This window comes from Capricornis sumatraensis, chromosome 17 (genome assembly GCF_032405125.1).
Source record: "Capricornis sumatraensis isolate serow.1 chromosome 17, serow.2, whole genome shotgun sequence".
Taxonomy (NCBI): domain Eukaryota; kingdom Metazoa; phylum Chordata; class Mammalia; order Artiodactyla; family Bovidae; genus Capricornis; species Capricornis sumatraensis.
Window position 1 is genome coordinate 24,187,120 of NC_091085.1, and position 18,077 is coordinate 24,205,196.

Here is an 18,077-nt window from a genome sequence, read left to right on the forward strand (position 1 = left end):
TTTCCAGGAAGGTGTGTAAACACATCCAACTAGGTGAATCTCAGTAATTTATTGCTGCAATACTAACTCAGGCTCTGGGTCAAAACATTGGGCCTCTTTTTCTAACAGTGTGTCTGTCAGTTCTTGAGGGCTTAGTATTGTCACCACTTTGAGCCCACCCCTCCTGCCGGAAAACACCAGGTTGTGACCTGTTATCAAACCAGCCAAAGGTGAATAATGTAGTATTTATCGGAGGAGGAGGCAGTCTGAGTTCTTCTAAACAAATTACTTGCAGTCTTGACATTTTCTAAATAGGCTTCTCTATGCGTTTTATAGAGAAGTAGGTGGTCAGAAAGGTCAGAAGCAAGAACTATATTAAAAACCTTAAATCAAGGGGACTTCCCTGGTGGTCCAAAGCCTAAGACTCCATACTCCCAATGCAGCGGGCCTGAGTTCAATCCATGGTCAGGGAACTAGATGCTGCATACCACAACTAAGACCCAGTGTAGCCAAATTAATAATTATTAAAAAAAAAAAAAAACCTTAAATCAATTGTGCTAGTAAAACAAGTTGATGATGTAAAATGATGCCTGTTTAGGGAGACTCCAGTGTGCACATGGCAGTGTTGCATCTCTAGTTTAATGCTGAGCTGGGTCAGTAACCCAGTAACTTTTTGGAAAAAAAGGTTTTTTTGGAAAAAAGTTACTGTTAGTCAGTCATGTCCAATTCTTTGCAACCCCATGGACTGTAGCCCATCAGGCTCCTCTGTCCATGGAATTCTTCAGGCAAGAACCCTGGAGTGGGTAGCTATTGTCTTCTCCAGGGGATCTTCCCGACCCAGGGAGCAAACTCAGGTCTCCTTCATTGCAGACAGATTCTTTACCATCTAAACCAGCCGGGAAACTTGGCTATTTATCTGCCCATAATTTGCGTAAGCTTTTTTTGAGGACTTGATCTCAACAGTTTCGCTATTTAAATTGCTTCATTCTTTTAAAAAAAATACGTGTCAGAAACGGTGCTCCTGTTTCTGTCCTCCCCGCCCCAGCCCCTTCTAGAGAGATGTGAAGGATCCCCTGCTTTGCTGTGTTCTGCAGCTTGACCTTTAAACTAGATCTTGTATTTCCCTCAGCGCCTGTTCTCTAGTTTCTTCTGGCTCTTATGTTGGACTATCTTGTAACAGAGCGACACTTGTACCAGCAAGAGGGATAAGGCTGTCACATGGCAAATGAGCTCTTTATGAAATGTTGATGCATTAACCTACATCTGATCACACTGAAGAAATAGAGCATTACAGAAACAGTGGGGTAGTGGCCAGAGAAAGAAAGGGCACCCTTTGTCCATCAGGACCTTGATAGACAAAGAAGGAAGCCAAGAGGCTTAATGGGACAGGAATAAAGCATGTTCTCAGTAAATGTGCTAAATACAATAATAGCTGCCTCTTATCTGGCACAGCATGTGCCAGACACTGTGAAGTGAAGCCCTATGTGGGTGTGTTTACACACACACACACACACACACAGACCAGATCTTGTTATAGACTACAAAAATATTATTGTCACTATTTCACTGATAAGGAAACTGAGGTTGTTTATTTTCACCAATTTATTTAAGCAAGTACTTTTTTGCACAAACATAATATAATCCAGTTATGTTAATGTCATGGCACTTCAGCCTGGCATTCAAATCACGCTTCAGTTTTAGTACAGCCTATCTTTCCAACCCCTTTGCCGTATTCAGTGAGACCAAACAGGAAAGTGAAAATTGCTCTAGGTATTTCAAAATAGGGGAATGTAATACAAGAAATTGATTACAAAAGTGTCAGGAGAAACTGAACACCAGCCTTTATCTTCCACCATACACAAAATTAACTTGAAATGTAGTTATAGATCTCTGCATGTGATACACCAATTTAGTAGAACAAAGGATAAAAATAACAAGGTCATCTCAATTGATTCATTAAAAGCATTTGACAAAACACACAGAAACCAGTTGCTTTTCCATACACTAATGATGAACAACCTGAAAAGGAAATTAAGGAAACAATCTCATACAGTAGCATCAAAAAGAATAAAAGTATTTAGTAGTAAACTTAACTAAGGAGATGAAAGACTTATACACTAAAAACTAGAAAACGTTGCTGAAAAAATATAAAAGATGCAAATAAATAGATAGCCGTCCCCTATTTGTGGATTGGGAGACTTAGTATTGTAAACTGTTCATCCTAGAAAGAGCAATCTACAGATTCAATGCAACCTCTATCAAAATCCCAATGTCATGTTTTGCAGAACTTAAAAAAAAAAAATCCTTAAATTTATATGGAATCCAAAAAACCCTGAACACCCAAAATGATTCTCTGAGAACAAAGCTAGCGGCCTCACACTTCCTGATTTCAAAGTATCTTACAAAGCTACCATCATCAAAACAGTGTAGAACTCACATAAAAACATGTGGTCCAAGGAAAGCAAAGAAAGAGCCCGAAAATAAACCCTCACATATATGGTCAAATTCTCTGTGACGAGGATGCCAAGACTACACAATGGGGAAGGATAATCTTCTCAACAGATGGTGCTGGGAAAACTGGAAATGCACAAGCCAAAGAAAGGAGTTGGACCCTTATCTCGCAAGAATCATGCAAGACGGTGGTGTCCTGGACATCTGTTGTACAATGTGCATGTGGTCGACAGTATTGTACTGTATACTTGGATGTTGTTTTGAGAGTGAATTTAATGTGTTGTGATTTTTTGCCACCAAAAAGAAAAAAAAAAATTGGCAGTTTCTCATGTAGTTGCATATACCCACCATATGGACCCAGCAATGTGCTTCTAGGTATTTACTCAAGAGAAATGAAAATGTATGCCCTCAAAAAGACTTGCACATAAATATTCAGAGAAGCTTTATTTACAGTAGCTGGACAACTGGAAATAATCCAAAGGTTCATCACTTTATGAATGGATAAGCAAAATGTGATATATCCATACAATGACTCACTATTCAGCAATAAAAAGGTGTGAACTATTGATATATGCAACGTCATTAATGGATTTCACAATGAGTATACTGAGTGAAAGAAACCAGACACAAGAGTACATACTATAAAATTGCAGATATATAGAATTACAGAAAATTCATATTTATCTCGAGCCATGGTTACCCACTAGGGGTGATTTTGTCTCTCAGAGAGCGTTTGGCAATGACTGGAGAGTTTCTGATTGTCATAACTGGGGAGAGGGTGGTGCTGTTGGCATCAACGGGCACAGACCAAGAATGCTGTAAAATATCCTGCAATTCCCAGGACATTCCCCTGACAACAAAGAATTCTCCAGCCCCAAGTGTCAATTGTGCCACTGTTGACAAACCCTGAAAAAGAGTTATGAAAAAGAAAGCAGATCAGATGTAAGCTGAGGCCAGGGACAGAGGGAGGAAATGGGCATAAAGAGAGAAGACAAAACTCTCGGGGAAATAGAAATCGAGTACTTACATCCATCACATCCATCAAAACTCATCAAAATCATGCTTCATTAAAGTAGATTTATCAAAAACTGGAGGAGCAAGATATCCCGAGATCCTGAGCACACTTCCACTATTCTGATGTTGCCAGAACCGTCTGGCTTCTGCTGGGGAGACCACCAGTTCTGAGTAGGTGGTCAGGATCCTTCTCTCTCTGATTCTGTTGAAGGCATGGCCAACACTTCTGGAGCCCACAGGGACCCACCTGAACTAGAAGCGCAGGGGCCTCCTCCCACCTTCCAATCTCCTTGGCAGGACCTAAGAGATAGCCAACTGGCAAAGGAAGCTGGGAAATGTAGTTCCCAGTCTTCTGGCTCCCTATGGAACGGGAAAGCACAGAGGGCAAGATGAGGGCAGAGTGTCTATGGGCTTGATCTGGCACTTTGCTATGGTTCTCCATATCCTAAGCTACAGCTGAGTCAAACCATCCGCACGCCTTGACATTTGCTCTGATGATGGTTAGTCAGGTAGGTTCTCCTGAAAAGCCATCTTCCTGTAGACAATGCTTAGCCACCTTAGAGAACCAGCCATTTCAGGCTTACAGTGTAAATTCATCCATTTAGCCTAGTGCCTCCTAAAATCATTCAGATATAACAGGCACTTATATCTCTTAAAAGAAATGCCATCTTCCTCATCTCCATACTTCCCAGCACTAGTCAGTTCTCACCACTGGTGTACATGTAACCTACTTCATGAGGGTTACCCAGCTGGAGATGAAGTTTTCCTTCCCTTTCTGTTTCTCTAGCATTTTATCGATACCTCTCTTTTAACATATATCATCTTATATTTGATGAGCATACGTGTGTGCTAAGTTGCTTCAGCTGTGGCCAACTCTTTGTGACCCTACAGACTGGAGCCTGCCAGGCTCCTCTGTCCATGGAATTCTCTAGGCAAGAATACTGGAGTGGGTTGCCATTTCCTTCTCCAGTATTAGATGTATATAGACACAAATATGATTTCTTTTACTAGATTGCTTTCAGGTTAAAAGCAGAGCCTGTGTTTAGTTCATCTTTATTTCCTCCAAAGGTCATCAACAGTGCTGTGTACCTAAGAAGTGTTCAATAAATTCCTATTGGATGAACAAGTGATAAATTGATGAATGAATACATGAAGCCTATAATTTTCTACTTGCAATACAAATTAATGTGATTTATGATTTTATTATAAAATATAATTTTATAATTGAAGAAATGAATATCTGCATGATATCTACCTGTCTCTCTAAACATATCTGCTAGCCTTCCCTCTTTTACTCTTTTTTCATTCGAATCATAGTCACAACTACCAAGAGCATTCCGTATACCAGATATTATGCTTCATGCTGAAGGTTTCCTGTAGGTAGTACTAATTAGGAATTGTAAAATAGCTATTAACAGCATAAATGTTCACTAGATTTTGCTTTCTCTCCTGTAAAAACTAATGTACAACTAATGCAAAAATCACCTTAGGCCTTCTCTTGGCACTCAGTAAGCAATTACTCAATGAATGAATTTTTAATGAAATCAAAAGGAATTTGAGCAATTGGAGAAAATCTTCCTCTGCTAGGTGAAGTGTCACAGGGAAAGAAAACCAGTGACAAAGAGATAAAAGCAAAGAGTGAGATCCTAACTTGTGATCTAATTTGATATCCAAACTTCAGGGAGTTCTCCTTTACTAAGTCAAAATAAAAAACAATGCTGTAAATGTCCCCAGGTGAGAAAGAATTTTCCTGATTTGAGCTCACCATGTTTACATTTATGATTATAGAGCAAACATTTAAAAAGGCAAAAGTTCCCCTGTTATATCTGAACAATTTTTAGGAGTCACTTGGCTAAAATGGGTGAATTTATATTGTAAGCCTGGAATGTTTGGTTCTCCAAGGTGGCCAAGTATCATCTTCAGGAATAACCTATCACTTCCCAGATGGCTCAGTGGGAAAGAACCCACCTGCCAGTGCAGGAGACGCGAGTTCGATCCCTGGGTCCGGAAGATCCCCTAGAGAAGGGAATGGCAACCCACTCCAGTATTCTTGCCTGGGAAATGCCATGGACAGAGGAGCCTGGTGGGCTACAGTCCATGGGGTCGTGAAGAGTCAGACATGACTGAGCAACTAAGCCACTGCAGCCAAATAGAAATCTAGCAGCTATGCCACTGCCATTGCACAATAGCATAGCTGTCGACACCACTGGCTGTTGGGTTGGGATTCCATCTCTGCCTCTTTCTGTTCTTGACCTTATACAAGTTGACTTCACCTGTAAAATGTGAAGCAGTCACTGGGGTAATCATTCGTCTATTCCAGACCATCTTTGTGAGGATGACATACGTAATGTGTAATTGCTTAGAGCAATGCCTGGAATTCTTGTTAATATTGTTGCACAGCCTCTGAAGAAAGTGCCCCAAAGATTCACCATCCCCACAGCAGAATCTACTCATAACACAGAAAATTTAAGCCAAATCAGAAGTTTATCTTCTCAAAAATTCTTATTAAGCAAAAGAGAAAAAAGCAAGGAATACATGTAAAAGAGACACATTTCCTTACTGAAAATACTCTGCATTTGGAATTGAAGCAACTTTCCCACTAAGATTACAATAGGGAATCTATATATATAAGCAGTGTTTGTTGTTTAGTTGTTAAGTCGTGTCCAGCTCTTTTGGGACCCCGTTAACTGTAGCCTGCCAGGCTCCTCTGTCCATGGCATTTCCCAGGCAAGAATACTGGAGTGGGTTGCCATTTCCTTCTCCAGGGGATCTTCCTGACCCAGGGATCAAACCCATGTCTCCTGCACTGGCAAGCAGATTCTTTACCACAGAGCCACCTGGGAAGGCCTCAGCATCCAAAGCAATGTCCAGAAGGATGCTAATTTCTTTGAAAACTTATTTTTCAAGTACATGGTGGGGGGAAGTAAGCTTTTATGTGGTGCAGAACACGTGAACATCAGACTTACCGGAGAATCAGAATACCTGGGGGTTGATATTCGTCAACCCCTTATTTTCTCTCAACGCAGAGACCATATTATGAGGGCATTGTTTGTTAATTCCCAACAGAGAAGGATTTATTCCAGCCACTACTGCTCTGTGCCTCCTTTCATAGCTCAGGCAGTGGAGTAAATATCAAACGCATTCTAGGATGGCTATTTTCTGCTCTAGCTTTGAATAACCATCATTTAGAAACAATCAAGTAGGAAAGCAGAGATTTCAGATGAAAAGTGTCCCGTCAAGTTAATAAAACACACAGTTAGTGAAATGTAAACCAAAAAATGCATTTAAAAAAAAATAAAAAGCCAAACCATTCCTAGTTACAGACAACAGTGTTTTCCTCAACTTACCCTGGTAACTTGCCTGGCAGCCCAGAGATTAACACTCTGCACTCCCACTGTAGCGAGTACAGGTTCGATCCCTGGTCAGGAAACTAAGATCACACATGATGCGCGACACAGCCTAAAAAAAAGAACAGCTTATACTAGGCACAAAACCTCTTAGGTGCATGCTTCTGAGACTTTTATTGTTTCTGTGAGAATCTAGTAAAAGCAACCCTCTCCCAGGAAAAATGCGTATATGCACATAACCATATAGGCATGTATGTAACTGTGGATACGTGGATTCCCCTGAAAGTCAGCATCTTCTGGCCATTCCTCCTGGTGCTTAGGCCTTCCCTGGTGGCTCAGTGGTGAAGAATCCGCCTGCCAATGCAGGAGACATGGCTTCAATTCCTGAGTTAAGAAGATCCCCTAGAGAAGGAAATGGCTACCCACTCTAGCACTCTTGCCTGGGACATCCTCAGAGTAAGACTCTCAACTCTGAAGTATAGATGCAGTCACGTTCATGAACTCTGGTGTCAGAGAGGCCTCGGTGTGAATTCGGAATCAGCCTCTTACTGTCGTGTAAACCCAGGAAGTTTTTTTACTTTTCTGAGCCTTAGTTTTAACACTTGAAAATAGGAATAATAATTTTTCCTTTGTCACAGGTTAATTGTGAATATTCAATTGGACAATCTAAAGTACTTAGATAGATAGTCCCTGGCATATATTAATGCTAAGTAGTCAATAAGCACTCTATGGTTGTTAGTTAATAAAACATAAAACTTGACACCCTATTCATCACCCTATGACACCCCATGTCCAGAGAGGAAATTCAATTTCACTGCTTCAAACATGTACCAAGTGCCTCCTGTTTATGGAGGGATGGGAATGTTGACAATGGATGGGCCAAAGCCTGTTAAGTGAGACAGACCCTATCCTGCCCAAGGCCACATCTCAGGTTGAGAGGAGCGTTATGTCATCCAGGCCCACTGCTATAGAGATAGTTACAGCAAACCCACAGCAAAACTACAGCTGCAGTGTCTGTTTCACAAAAGGAAACCTGTGAGAGTTGGACTATAAAGAAAGCTGAGCGCCGAAGAATTGATGGTTTTGAACTGTGGTGTTGGACAAGACTCTTGAGAGTCCCTTGGACTGCAAGGAGATCCAGCCAGTCCATCCTAAAGGAAATCAGTCCTGGGTGTTCATTGGAAGGACTGATGTTGAAGCTGAAACTCCCAATATTTTGGCCACCTGATATGAAGAGCTGACTCATTTGAAAAGACCCTGATGTTGGGAAAGTTTGAAGGCAGGAGGAGAAGGGGATGACAGAGGATGAGATGGTTAGATGGCATCACTGACTCAATAGACATGAATTTGGGTGGACTCCGGGAGTTGGTAATGGATAGGGAGGCCTGGCGTGCTATGGTTCATGGGGTCACAAAGAGCTGGACACGACTGAATGACTGAACTGAACTGAACTCTTTAGGTAACATTCTTTGTATTAAAGAAGAAAGAAAGAAACCAAAGTCCATATAAATAATTTATGGACTAAATGGAATTAATAAAAACAAATCCCGCCACTAAGAATTTTTTGGTTAACCACAGTTAGCCTACTGATGGATTTTACTTAGAATTAAATGTGCTAGTATATGAAAGTAGTAGTTATGAGTCAACAAAATAGGTCACAACAGCTCTGTTTAAAGCAGTGTTTTCTGCTCACCATCTAAGCGGATGGTTTTTAACATTATGATAAAGAGATTCAAGATGGAGTGTTAGATACTTGGGATCAATCTTTAAATCCACCAAAATACTTTCTCTGTGCTGAAGTGAATATAACATAAAAGAAACAGACTCGTAGATATAGAGAGCAAACTAGTGGGTACCAGTGAGGATGGGGTAAGAGGTAGTTTAGGGGTGGGAAATTAAAAGACACAAACTATTGGATATAAAACTGGCTCAAGGATGCATTGTACAACACAGGGAATATAGCCAATACTTTGTAATAACTATAATGGAAATTATACAACCTTTAAAGTTGTATAAAAATTAAAAAGTAGTAAAAAATAAAATATTACTTTAATATAACGTCTTACCTCTGTTCCTGTTATAACACACCATCACCATGTTGCATCTGTTTTGCTGCAGTGGTTTTTGCTGGATTACCTCCACCCTTGACCTACCAGTCTATTCTTCACTTAACTGCAAGAGTGATCTTTTAAAATATTAAGCAGGTCATATTACTCCCTGTTTAAATTCTCTCAATGTCCTTAAAATGAATGAAACAAAGAGAAGAAAGGAAGAGTGTCTAGTCGTATTGGGCAACTGTGTCAAATGGACTAAATATTTTTTCATCTGTGAAATAGAAATAATAATAGCCACACATCAAAGGGTTGTTGTGAGAAATCAGTAAAGACCAGTGCTATTTTTGTATTCATTTTATATTAACTTTCACAAGAAAGAAGGTAAAATTCAGTGAACATTTTTATTGTTAACAGTTATTTTATACTCCTCAATTAGTTCCACCTACAGAGAACTTTCTAAATGTTTTAGTGTTAGCATTTTTATTTGTACTATTATGGTCTCAAAACATCTGCTTTGATTAAAGAGAGCCTTCCCTAGTGGCTCAGATAGTAAGGAAACTGCCTGGAATTCAGGAGACCCAGGTTTGCTCCCTGGGCAAAAAGATCCCCTGGAGAAGGAAATGGCAACTCACTTCAGTATTCTTGCCTGGGAAATCCCGTGGACAGAGGAGCCTGGCAGGCTACAGTCCATGGGGTCACAAAGAGTCAGACATGACTGAGCGACTAATATTTTCTTTCTTCTTTCGATTAAAGAAAAAAATTCTGTTTTTAAAAATTATGGAACAAATCAAGTTCAATTAAGAACATAGCACAGACTAAAGAATAATTTCAGATGTCTTCAGATCATTTTTTACAGTTTTGGAATGAAAAATCATTAGATACTGTGGTTGATGAAATGTCCCATCATGAAAATTGAACCATCTTTTGGCAAATCCTTTCATTGATTTGAATTTATCTTTGCCTAGAGCCATGCAGGACAGTCAGTTTCCAAAATAGCATCATAAATTCAACAGCCAATAGTTACAGCAGTCCACACGGCCCTTTTTTCTTTCAATTCACACATTCCAACTTAGAAAGCACCATAGTGAGAATGAAGCCATGAAATCTGCTGAGGCTGGTGGCTGAGAAGACAGGAGTGAAGGTGAGAAGCTGCAGGTACAGTGAGCTATCTGTGTACCAGTCAGCTCTTATCTGTGCTTTGTTTTGGTACTTGCTCTATTGAAAGCCATAGAATCACTCAGTGATGAGCTCTTTGGTTGACTTGTGGTTTACTTGTGAGCTATAGTATTTGGCTTCTTATGAATTGAATTGATTCATGGACTATTGCCCAAAAGAACAAGGAGGAGGAGGAGGAGGCAGATGCCAAAGGGGAAGCGGTGGGAGGGGGGAGGATATATCTCTGCAACATAGACCTCATTTTATTTTTTTTTAATTTTTATACAATTTTTAGTGGTTACACTCCATTTACAGTTATTACAAAATATTGGCTATGTTCTCTGTATTGTACTACATTCTTGTAGCCTGTCTTACATTAGTTTGTTGCCTCCCAGTCCCCCAGCCCTATCTTGCCCCTCACCCCACTGGTAACCATAGTTTGTTCTCTGTATCTATGAGTTTGCTTCTTTTCTCTTGTATTTACTAGTTTGTGGTATTTTCTAGATTTCACATATAAGTGTCATTATACAGCGTTTGTCTTTTTCCATGTGACTTATTTCACTTAGCATGACACCCTCCCAGTCTCTCTATGTTGCTGCATATGGCAATAGTGTGTTCTTTCTTATGACCGAGCAGTAGTCCACTGTACATGCACACCACATCTTCTTTATCCCTTCATCTATCTTGGACACTTACATTGCTTCCATATCCTTAGCCCTCATTTTTTATCTCCAGGAATAAGAATATTCCCATTGTCTTTGTACCTCAGATGAATTCTCCCATCTAGTGCATACTTGTACTAAATATATAATTGCAGGCTTTCTTCTTTGTTAAGAGAAAACTTCAGTGGAAAACAACATGTTGAAGAGTTATGGCAAAAGAAAAACTTACAACTCTTTATCACTGGTGATTTTATTAAATAATTATTTATTGAGCACCCACCATGTCTGAGGCACTGTGCTAGACTTTCATCAACATATATACAAGGAAACTGCAACAGCTGCAACACCTAGTACAAACTCTCATTTTATAGATTTTAAAACTTTAGCCCCAGAGGAGAAAGTGACTTACACAGAGTAACATGTATAATTACTTAGAGCTGAGACTACAGCCTCCTAAAGTAAGATAGGATCCCAGCTCTCATAAATGTAATTTTAAGTGTTAGTTATCCAGTCATGTCCAACTCTTTGTGACCCTTGGATTGTAACCTGCCAGGCTCCTCTGTCCATGGAATTCTCCAGGCAAGAATGCTGGAGTGGACAACCATTCCCTTCTCCAGGGGATCTTCCTAACCCTGGGATTGAACGCAGGTCTCCCACATTGCAGACAGAGTCTTTACTGTCTGAACCACTAAGGAAACCCATATAATTTTATCATTGTAAAAGTGATGTTTATGGAGAACACTGAGTAAAAAGTATGGATTGAACACATGAAATTACTTCTAGGCACTCCTAAAACCCCACAAAAGCGATAGCAAAGGGATTTTCCAACATGGACAGGGAAAATGTAAGAAGAAACCCTGGCAAAATTTGGGCAACTGGGAAGAAATGAATAAAGCATTAGTGACCTAGTGGACCTAAAAATCAGAGCAATCCTCTGTCTCTGGCTGTGCAGATTGTGTCCTGCCCACATCCCTTGCCCACCGCTCACTATGATTGCAGAGTGAAAGCTTCCACCAGGTGGTGCTGAGCACATAACCACGCGGAGAAAACAAGAACTGTACAAAAAAGATCTTCATGACCCAGATAATCATGATGATGTGATCACTCCTCTAGAGCCAGACATCGTGGAATGTGAAGTCAAGTGGGCCTTAGAAAGCATCACTACGAACAAAGCTACTGGAGGTGATGGAATTCCAGTGGAGCTGTTTCAAATCCTGAAAGATGATGCTGTGAAAGTGCTGCACTCAATATGCCAGCAAATATGGAAAACTCAGCAGTGGCCACAGGACTGGAAAAGGTCAGTTTTCATTCCAGTTCCAAAGAAAGGCAATGCCAAAGAATGCTCAAACTACCACACAATTGCACTCATCTCACATGCTAGTAAAGTAATGCTCAAAATTCTCCAAGCCAGACTTCAGCAATATGTGAACCGTGAACTTCCAGATGTTCAAGTTGGTTTTAGAAAAGGCAGAGGAACCAGAGATCAAATTGCCAACATCCACTGGATCATGGAAAAAGCAAGAGAGTTCCAGAAAAACATCTATTTCTGCTTTATTGACTATGCCAAAGCCTTTGGCTGTGTGGATCACACTAAACTGTGGAAAATTCTGAAAGGGATGGGAATACCAGACCACCTGACCTGCCTCCTGAGAAATCTGTATGCAGGTCAGGAAGCAACAGTTAGAACTGGACATGGAACAACAGACTGGTTCCAAATAGGAAAAGGAGTATGTCAAGGCTGTATATTGTCACCCTGCTTATTTAACTTATATGCAGAGTACATGATAAGAAACGCTGGACTGGAAGAAACACAAGCTGGAATCAAGATTGGCGGGAGAAATATCAATAACCTCAGATATGCAGATGACACCACCCTTATGACAGAAAGTGAAGAGGAACTAAAAAGCCTCTTGATGAAAGTGAAAGAGGAGAGTGAAAAAGTTGGCTTCAAGCTCAACATTCAGAAAACGAAGATCACGGCATCTGGTCCCATCACTTCATGGGAAACAGATGGGAAAACAGTAGAAACAGTGTCACACTTTATTTTTTGGGGCTCCAGAATCACTGCAGATGGTGACTGCAGCCATGAAATTAAAAGATGCCTACTCCTTGGAAGGAAAGTTATGAGCAACCTAGATAGTATATTGAAAAGCAGAGACATTACTTTGCCGACTAAGGTCCGTCTAGTCAAGGCTATGGTTTTTCCTGTGGTCATGTATGGATGTGAGAGTTGGACTGTGAAGAAGGCTGAGCACCGAAGAATTAATGCGTTTGAACTGTGGTGTTGGAGAAGACTCTTGAGAGTCCCTTGGACTGCAAGGAGATCCAACCACTCCATTCTGAAGGAGATCAACCCTGGGATTTCTTTGGAAGGAATGATGCTAAAGCTGAAGCTCCAGTACTTTGGCCACCTCACGCGAAGAGTTGACTCATTGGAAAAGACTCTGATGCTGGGAGGGATTGGGGGCAGGAGGAGAAGGGGACGACCCAGGATGAGATGGCTGGATGGCATCACGGATTCGATGGACGTGAGACTGAGTGAGCTCCGGGAGCTGGTGATGGACAGGGAGGCCTGGCGTGCTGCGATTCATGGGGTCACAAAGAGTCGGACACGACTGAGCGACTGAACTGAACTGACTGAAGCAGACGTGAGGAAGAGGAGGACCACCCCAGTTTGCATCAAAAAATTCCCCAAAGGTCAGCGATGCAAGGTACCAGGTAGCTCTGGAGAAGAGGATAAATGAGAAGGAAGTAGATGCACGCAAAATAAAGACGGACCGTAGGTACAGGTACAGGTATAGACGGGCTTCTCTGGTAGGTCAGCTGGTAAAGGATCCGCCTGCAATGCAGGAAACACAGGTTAGATCCCTGGGCTAGGAAAATCCCCTGGAGGAGGGCATGGCAATCCACTCCAGTATTCTTGCCTGGAGAATCCCATGGACAGAGGAACCTGGCGGGCTACAGTCCAGGGGGTCACAAAGAGTTGGACACAACAGAGCGGCTAAGCACAGCAGAGCATAGGCATAGATACAGATGTATGTAGATACAGATATGTCAACAGATGTAGAAATAGATATTTAGCCAGCCTAGAATGTATATGGTGTGAGGCAAGGATCCAATTTCACCTTTTTTCTGCATGAATAATTCTATTGAATATTTGTGTGCGTGTGTTTTTTTATGTTTACTTATTTGTATGGCTGAGTCAGGTCTTAGTTGTGGCACGTGGGACCTTTCGTTGCAGCTCGTGGACTCTCTCATTGCAGTGGTCAGGCTGAGTTGCTCCCTGGCGTGTCGGATCCTGGTTCCCCAACAAGGGTTCAAACCTGTGTCCCCTGCATTGCAAGGCAGATTGTTAACCAGTGGACCACCAGGGAAGTCCCCTGAATATTTGTTGAATGCCACCATTGACAAAGCTAAATACTTCTACCCAAGATCTGCTTCCAAAGTTTTATTCTACCCATTCATCTGTCTATAATAATGTGAACCTCATGCACTTTTGGGTCTGCATTTTAGATCTCAGTCTTTAGGTTGGCTACACCCCCGTGAGACACTTTATTTCTCTAAAACTGATTCTTAGGACCATAACTCTTTGTCAGTTCTCTGTTTGTCTCCTTGTAAACATTTGAAAATTCGCTGCCCTTCATGAAACTCATATTTATTTTTTCTTAACTGTACATCAACATGAAGAAATATCAGTGATTATGAAAGCAAAAGTGTTATAACCATCTGCATTCTTTAGTACTTAGATATTTTGTTGGTCTTTAATTGCGTCTTTCTTCTGTAGGGTAATGGAACATACAAGATCTTCTGGTTTTAAAGCTGCCTTATAGGCTTCCCTGGTGGTTCTGATGGTGAAGAATCTGCCTGCAATGCAGGAGACCCGGGTTTGATCCCTGGATGGGGAAGATCCCCTGGAGAGGGAATGGCAACCCACTCCAGTATTCTTGCCTGGGAGAATCCCATGGACAGAGGAGCCTGGTGGGCTATAGTCCATTGGGTCACAAAGAGTCAGACACAAGTGACCAATTAACGCTTTCTATTATAGTTATAGGCAGCTGAGCTCCCCAGCCTCCCCTGTTCATACTCCCTAACTTACCTTTGCATCCCAGTCATATTTAAATACAGTCTGATGTCTGCACAAAGCTGTCTATCAACTCCAACCGTCTGTACTTGCTGTTGCTAGTGCTTAAAAGATTCATCCTTCTCATTCTTCTGGCTGAAATACAAGTTAACCTATAGGACTCAGTTTAGACATGGCAGCCAGTGGAAAGATTTGTTAGACTCCGCAAATGGTTACGTAGCCCCCTTACCTCCAATAACACCAGGTACAGCTTACAACAAAGAGCTTATCATGTTGGGGTGTAATTGACAAGTCAGTGGTCTGCCTGCCTACTGGACAGTAAGCTCCCTGAGGACTGAAATTGCCTCATTTTCACCCCTGTATCCCTACAGCTAGCACAATTCTTAGCATATAGTAGGGACTCAATTATATGTTGACTGAATAATGATATATATTCATTGAAGCTTGTTTAGGAGTAAAGCTAAATTTTTTAAAGAAAATAATTATAAATCCCCAAATTTGAGACAACTCTTATTAGTATTGTTGGCTTTCTTACTTCCAGTTAACTTTCTCTGTTGACTTCACTGCACATAAAGCTTTGAATACTTCTGTTTTCATTTACTGGGAGCATTTTCTTCTGTAAATACAGACTCTTTGGAAATACCACTTTAATAATTATAACAAGAAGATTGTCTTTTAGAAGTAACATAGTTTACTGACATATTTTTTATTGCTAGGCTTTGTTACTTGCAATGTTTTGCTGCTATAAATAATACTTAAATAGATATTTTTGCATCTCTGATTATTTCTCTGTAATATACTGTGGAAATGAAATTACAGGGTGAAAATTTCACAGGTCTGAATGCAGTTGATCAAAATATCTCCCGCAATGTGTGTAATACAGTCTTTTTTAAAGAGTGAAGATTTCAGAACAAAAAAGAGTAGCTCCTTTTTACCTGAAATGTGTTGGTCAGTTGTATTGCATTCTTTTGTGAATTGTATAACAGTAACGTTTACCCATTGTTTCTGTTGGACTCTCAGTTTTTCTTATTTATTTAAAAGTTCTCTGTACATTAAGAACACAACCCTCAGTGAATTGTTTACAAATATTCCCAGCGTGACATAATACTTTTTTATTCTGGCCACCATGCAGCATGCAGGATCTTAGTTCCCTGACTAGGGATCCAAGCAGCGCCCCCTGTAATGGAAGTGCAAAGTCTTAACCACTAGACCACCAGAGAAGTTCCCCAGGGTGACATATACCCTTGATCTTATTGTTTATGTTTTTAATATTCTTAAAAATTTTATACACATTTATCAGTCATTTCATCTGTGAATTGTTCAACTATTTTCCATATAGAATTCGTTGCCCTACTTAGAGACATTCCGTGTATTTTTTCTCCTTAGATATATACTTATAAGATACATCTTTTCATAGTGTGAGAAGGGCTTCCCAGTTGGCCCTGGCAGTAAAGAACCCACCTGCCTCTGCAGGAATCATAAGAGATGCAGGTTTGATCCCTGGGTCAGGAAGCTCCCCCGGAGGAGGGCGTGGCAACCCACACCAGTATCCTTGCCTGGAGAATCCCATGGACAGAGGAGCCTCGTGGGCTACAGTCTGTGGGATCACAAATTGATGTGACTTACCACACACGCCCTTAGCATGAGAAGATAGCTAGACTCTTTTCTTATGTATTTATTTTTTACAAACTAGGCAGTTTTCCTGATACCTTCTCTTGAGCTTCAGTGAAATGGAAGGCAGCTATGCAAGCCACTGTACCACCAGACTTCGGCATCAATGAACTCTTATTAAAGGCAATCATATTAAGCCTCTGACGACGTAGCTCGGTGTTCACCATGAACTTTGTTTCCCCCTCAGGTGAGCAGGAGCCAGCTATAAGCAGTGATTCTGATATCTCACTGATCATGGCGATGGAGGTTGGACTGTCTGATGTAGAACTTTCCACCGACCAAGACTGCGAAGAGGTAAAATCGTGAAACGGCAAATAGAGAAAAAAGGGATGGTAGGACGCGAGGGGAAGGAAGGGAGGAGTGCCCCAAGATTGGACCCGGCACTCACATCTCCAGAACACCTTGGCAACTCCAGGGCGCTCCACTCAAGAATGGTACCGCAAAGCAATATCCAAAGTCACGTTCATCAGGAGGCAGTTTCTCCATCTCTGCAGCAGGCCCTGGCCTTGGCACCTGGGAAGCTGAAAGCTGATTTTCTCTCCCATGTCCTTGTAGACACACACTTCAGAAGTTCCTGAAACAGACTGAAAGGACACTCTTAGGGCTTCTTAGTTTCATTTCAGTTTTTCCCGGGGTCTTGCTTTCCTGTTTGGGGAAAGTGGTTGATTTCTTTGGAGGTTTCTTTTTAAGGACTATGTGTAGTTTACGTTATGTTCACCCCTTTGTGTTTCCTTTGATTCACTCCAGCTTTTGTACCGAGTTCTGTTTTAGAAGCATCAGTTCCTGCTCTGACCAGTTTGTATTCCATCTCTGAGATTAACGGCCTTTACCTCTCAGCATGAAGTGTGCACGGCTTTGGGAAGTGCCTCAGCACCTTGAAACAGTCTAAGGCCAGCTTTTGTTTAGAATCTAAATTCGTTTAAGTGGGTCTTAAAACTCCCAGCTGCCAGAGAGCCCAACACCGAGCTCTGAATCCGCGGAGGCCACGGCTCGTGCTTTTCAGCTACACACTCTGGCTTCCACTTGCCCAGCTCTGTTAAGGGCCCATGTGACTTGAGAAGGAAGCTCTAGGGAGGCACATCAATCCTTCTGGGTCTTAGCAGTCTTTAACTGAAATGCTGAAATCACAATTTCCCTCTCGGGGCATTAGCGCCATCCTGTGTGGCTGTAGGGCTTGTCCGTTGCTGGGACGACAAGCCTAATTTTCAAACCAGATACCACATACTCTTCCTGAAAGTGAACTGTCTGTTGCGTTGGTTTCCCCAAGGCTACGACAATCTCCTGTTACCTCCACGAGTGGGTCCTGCAGGAGATGGAAGCTTTAGAAAAGATCCAAGCATCTTTGGATCCAACACAGTGGGGGCTGTGAGAGCATCCAGGTCTTACCTTAATTCCAGTACACTTCTGTTCAACCTCACCAGACCTCGAGGAAGGATTCAGGTGAATCCTTGGGAAACTGCTTCCCAGGGCTCCCCCGAGTGCATCCAGATACCAAGTGGGAGGTGGGAGGTGGGGTGTAATGGAACCCTCGATCTAACAAGTACAGCGTGGGAATTGTTAAAATCAAGTTTCTCCTGACTGAGAGACAAAGTCCGAGGGAGAGGAAACGAGGTATCAGAATGAATTCTGAAAATCCACCTGGTGTTTTTAAACTCTTTATGTT

At 41.5% G+C, this 18,077-nt stretch overlaps 1 protein-coding gene across 1 annotated transcript in view; it reads left to right on the forward strand.

Moving 5' to 3' along the window:
- Positions 1-16,720, forward strand: part of RNF150 (ring finger protein 150) — a 271,800-nt gene extending 255,080 nt beyond the window's left edge. Inside the window, exon 7 of the mRNA XM_068990255.1 lies at positions 16,602-16,720. Within this exon, the coding sequence (XP_068846356.1) occupies positions 16,602-16,720 (119 nt within the window). The remainder of the gene's footprint in view (positions 1-16,601) is intronic.
- Positions 16,721-18,077: the final 1,357 nt, after the last annotated feature.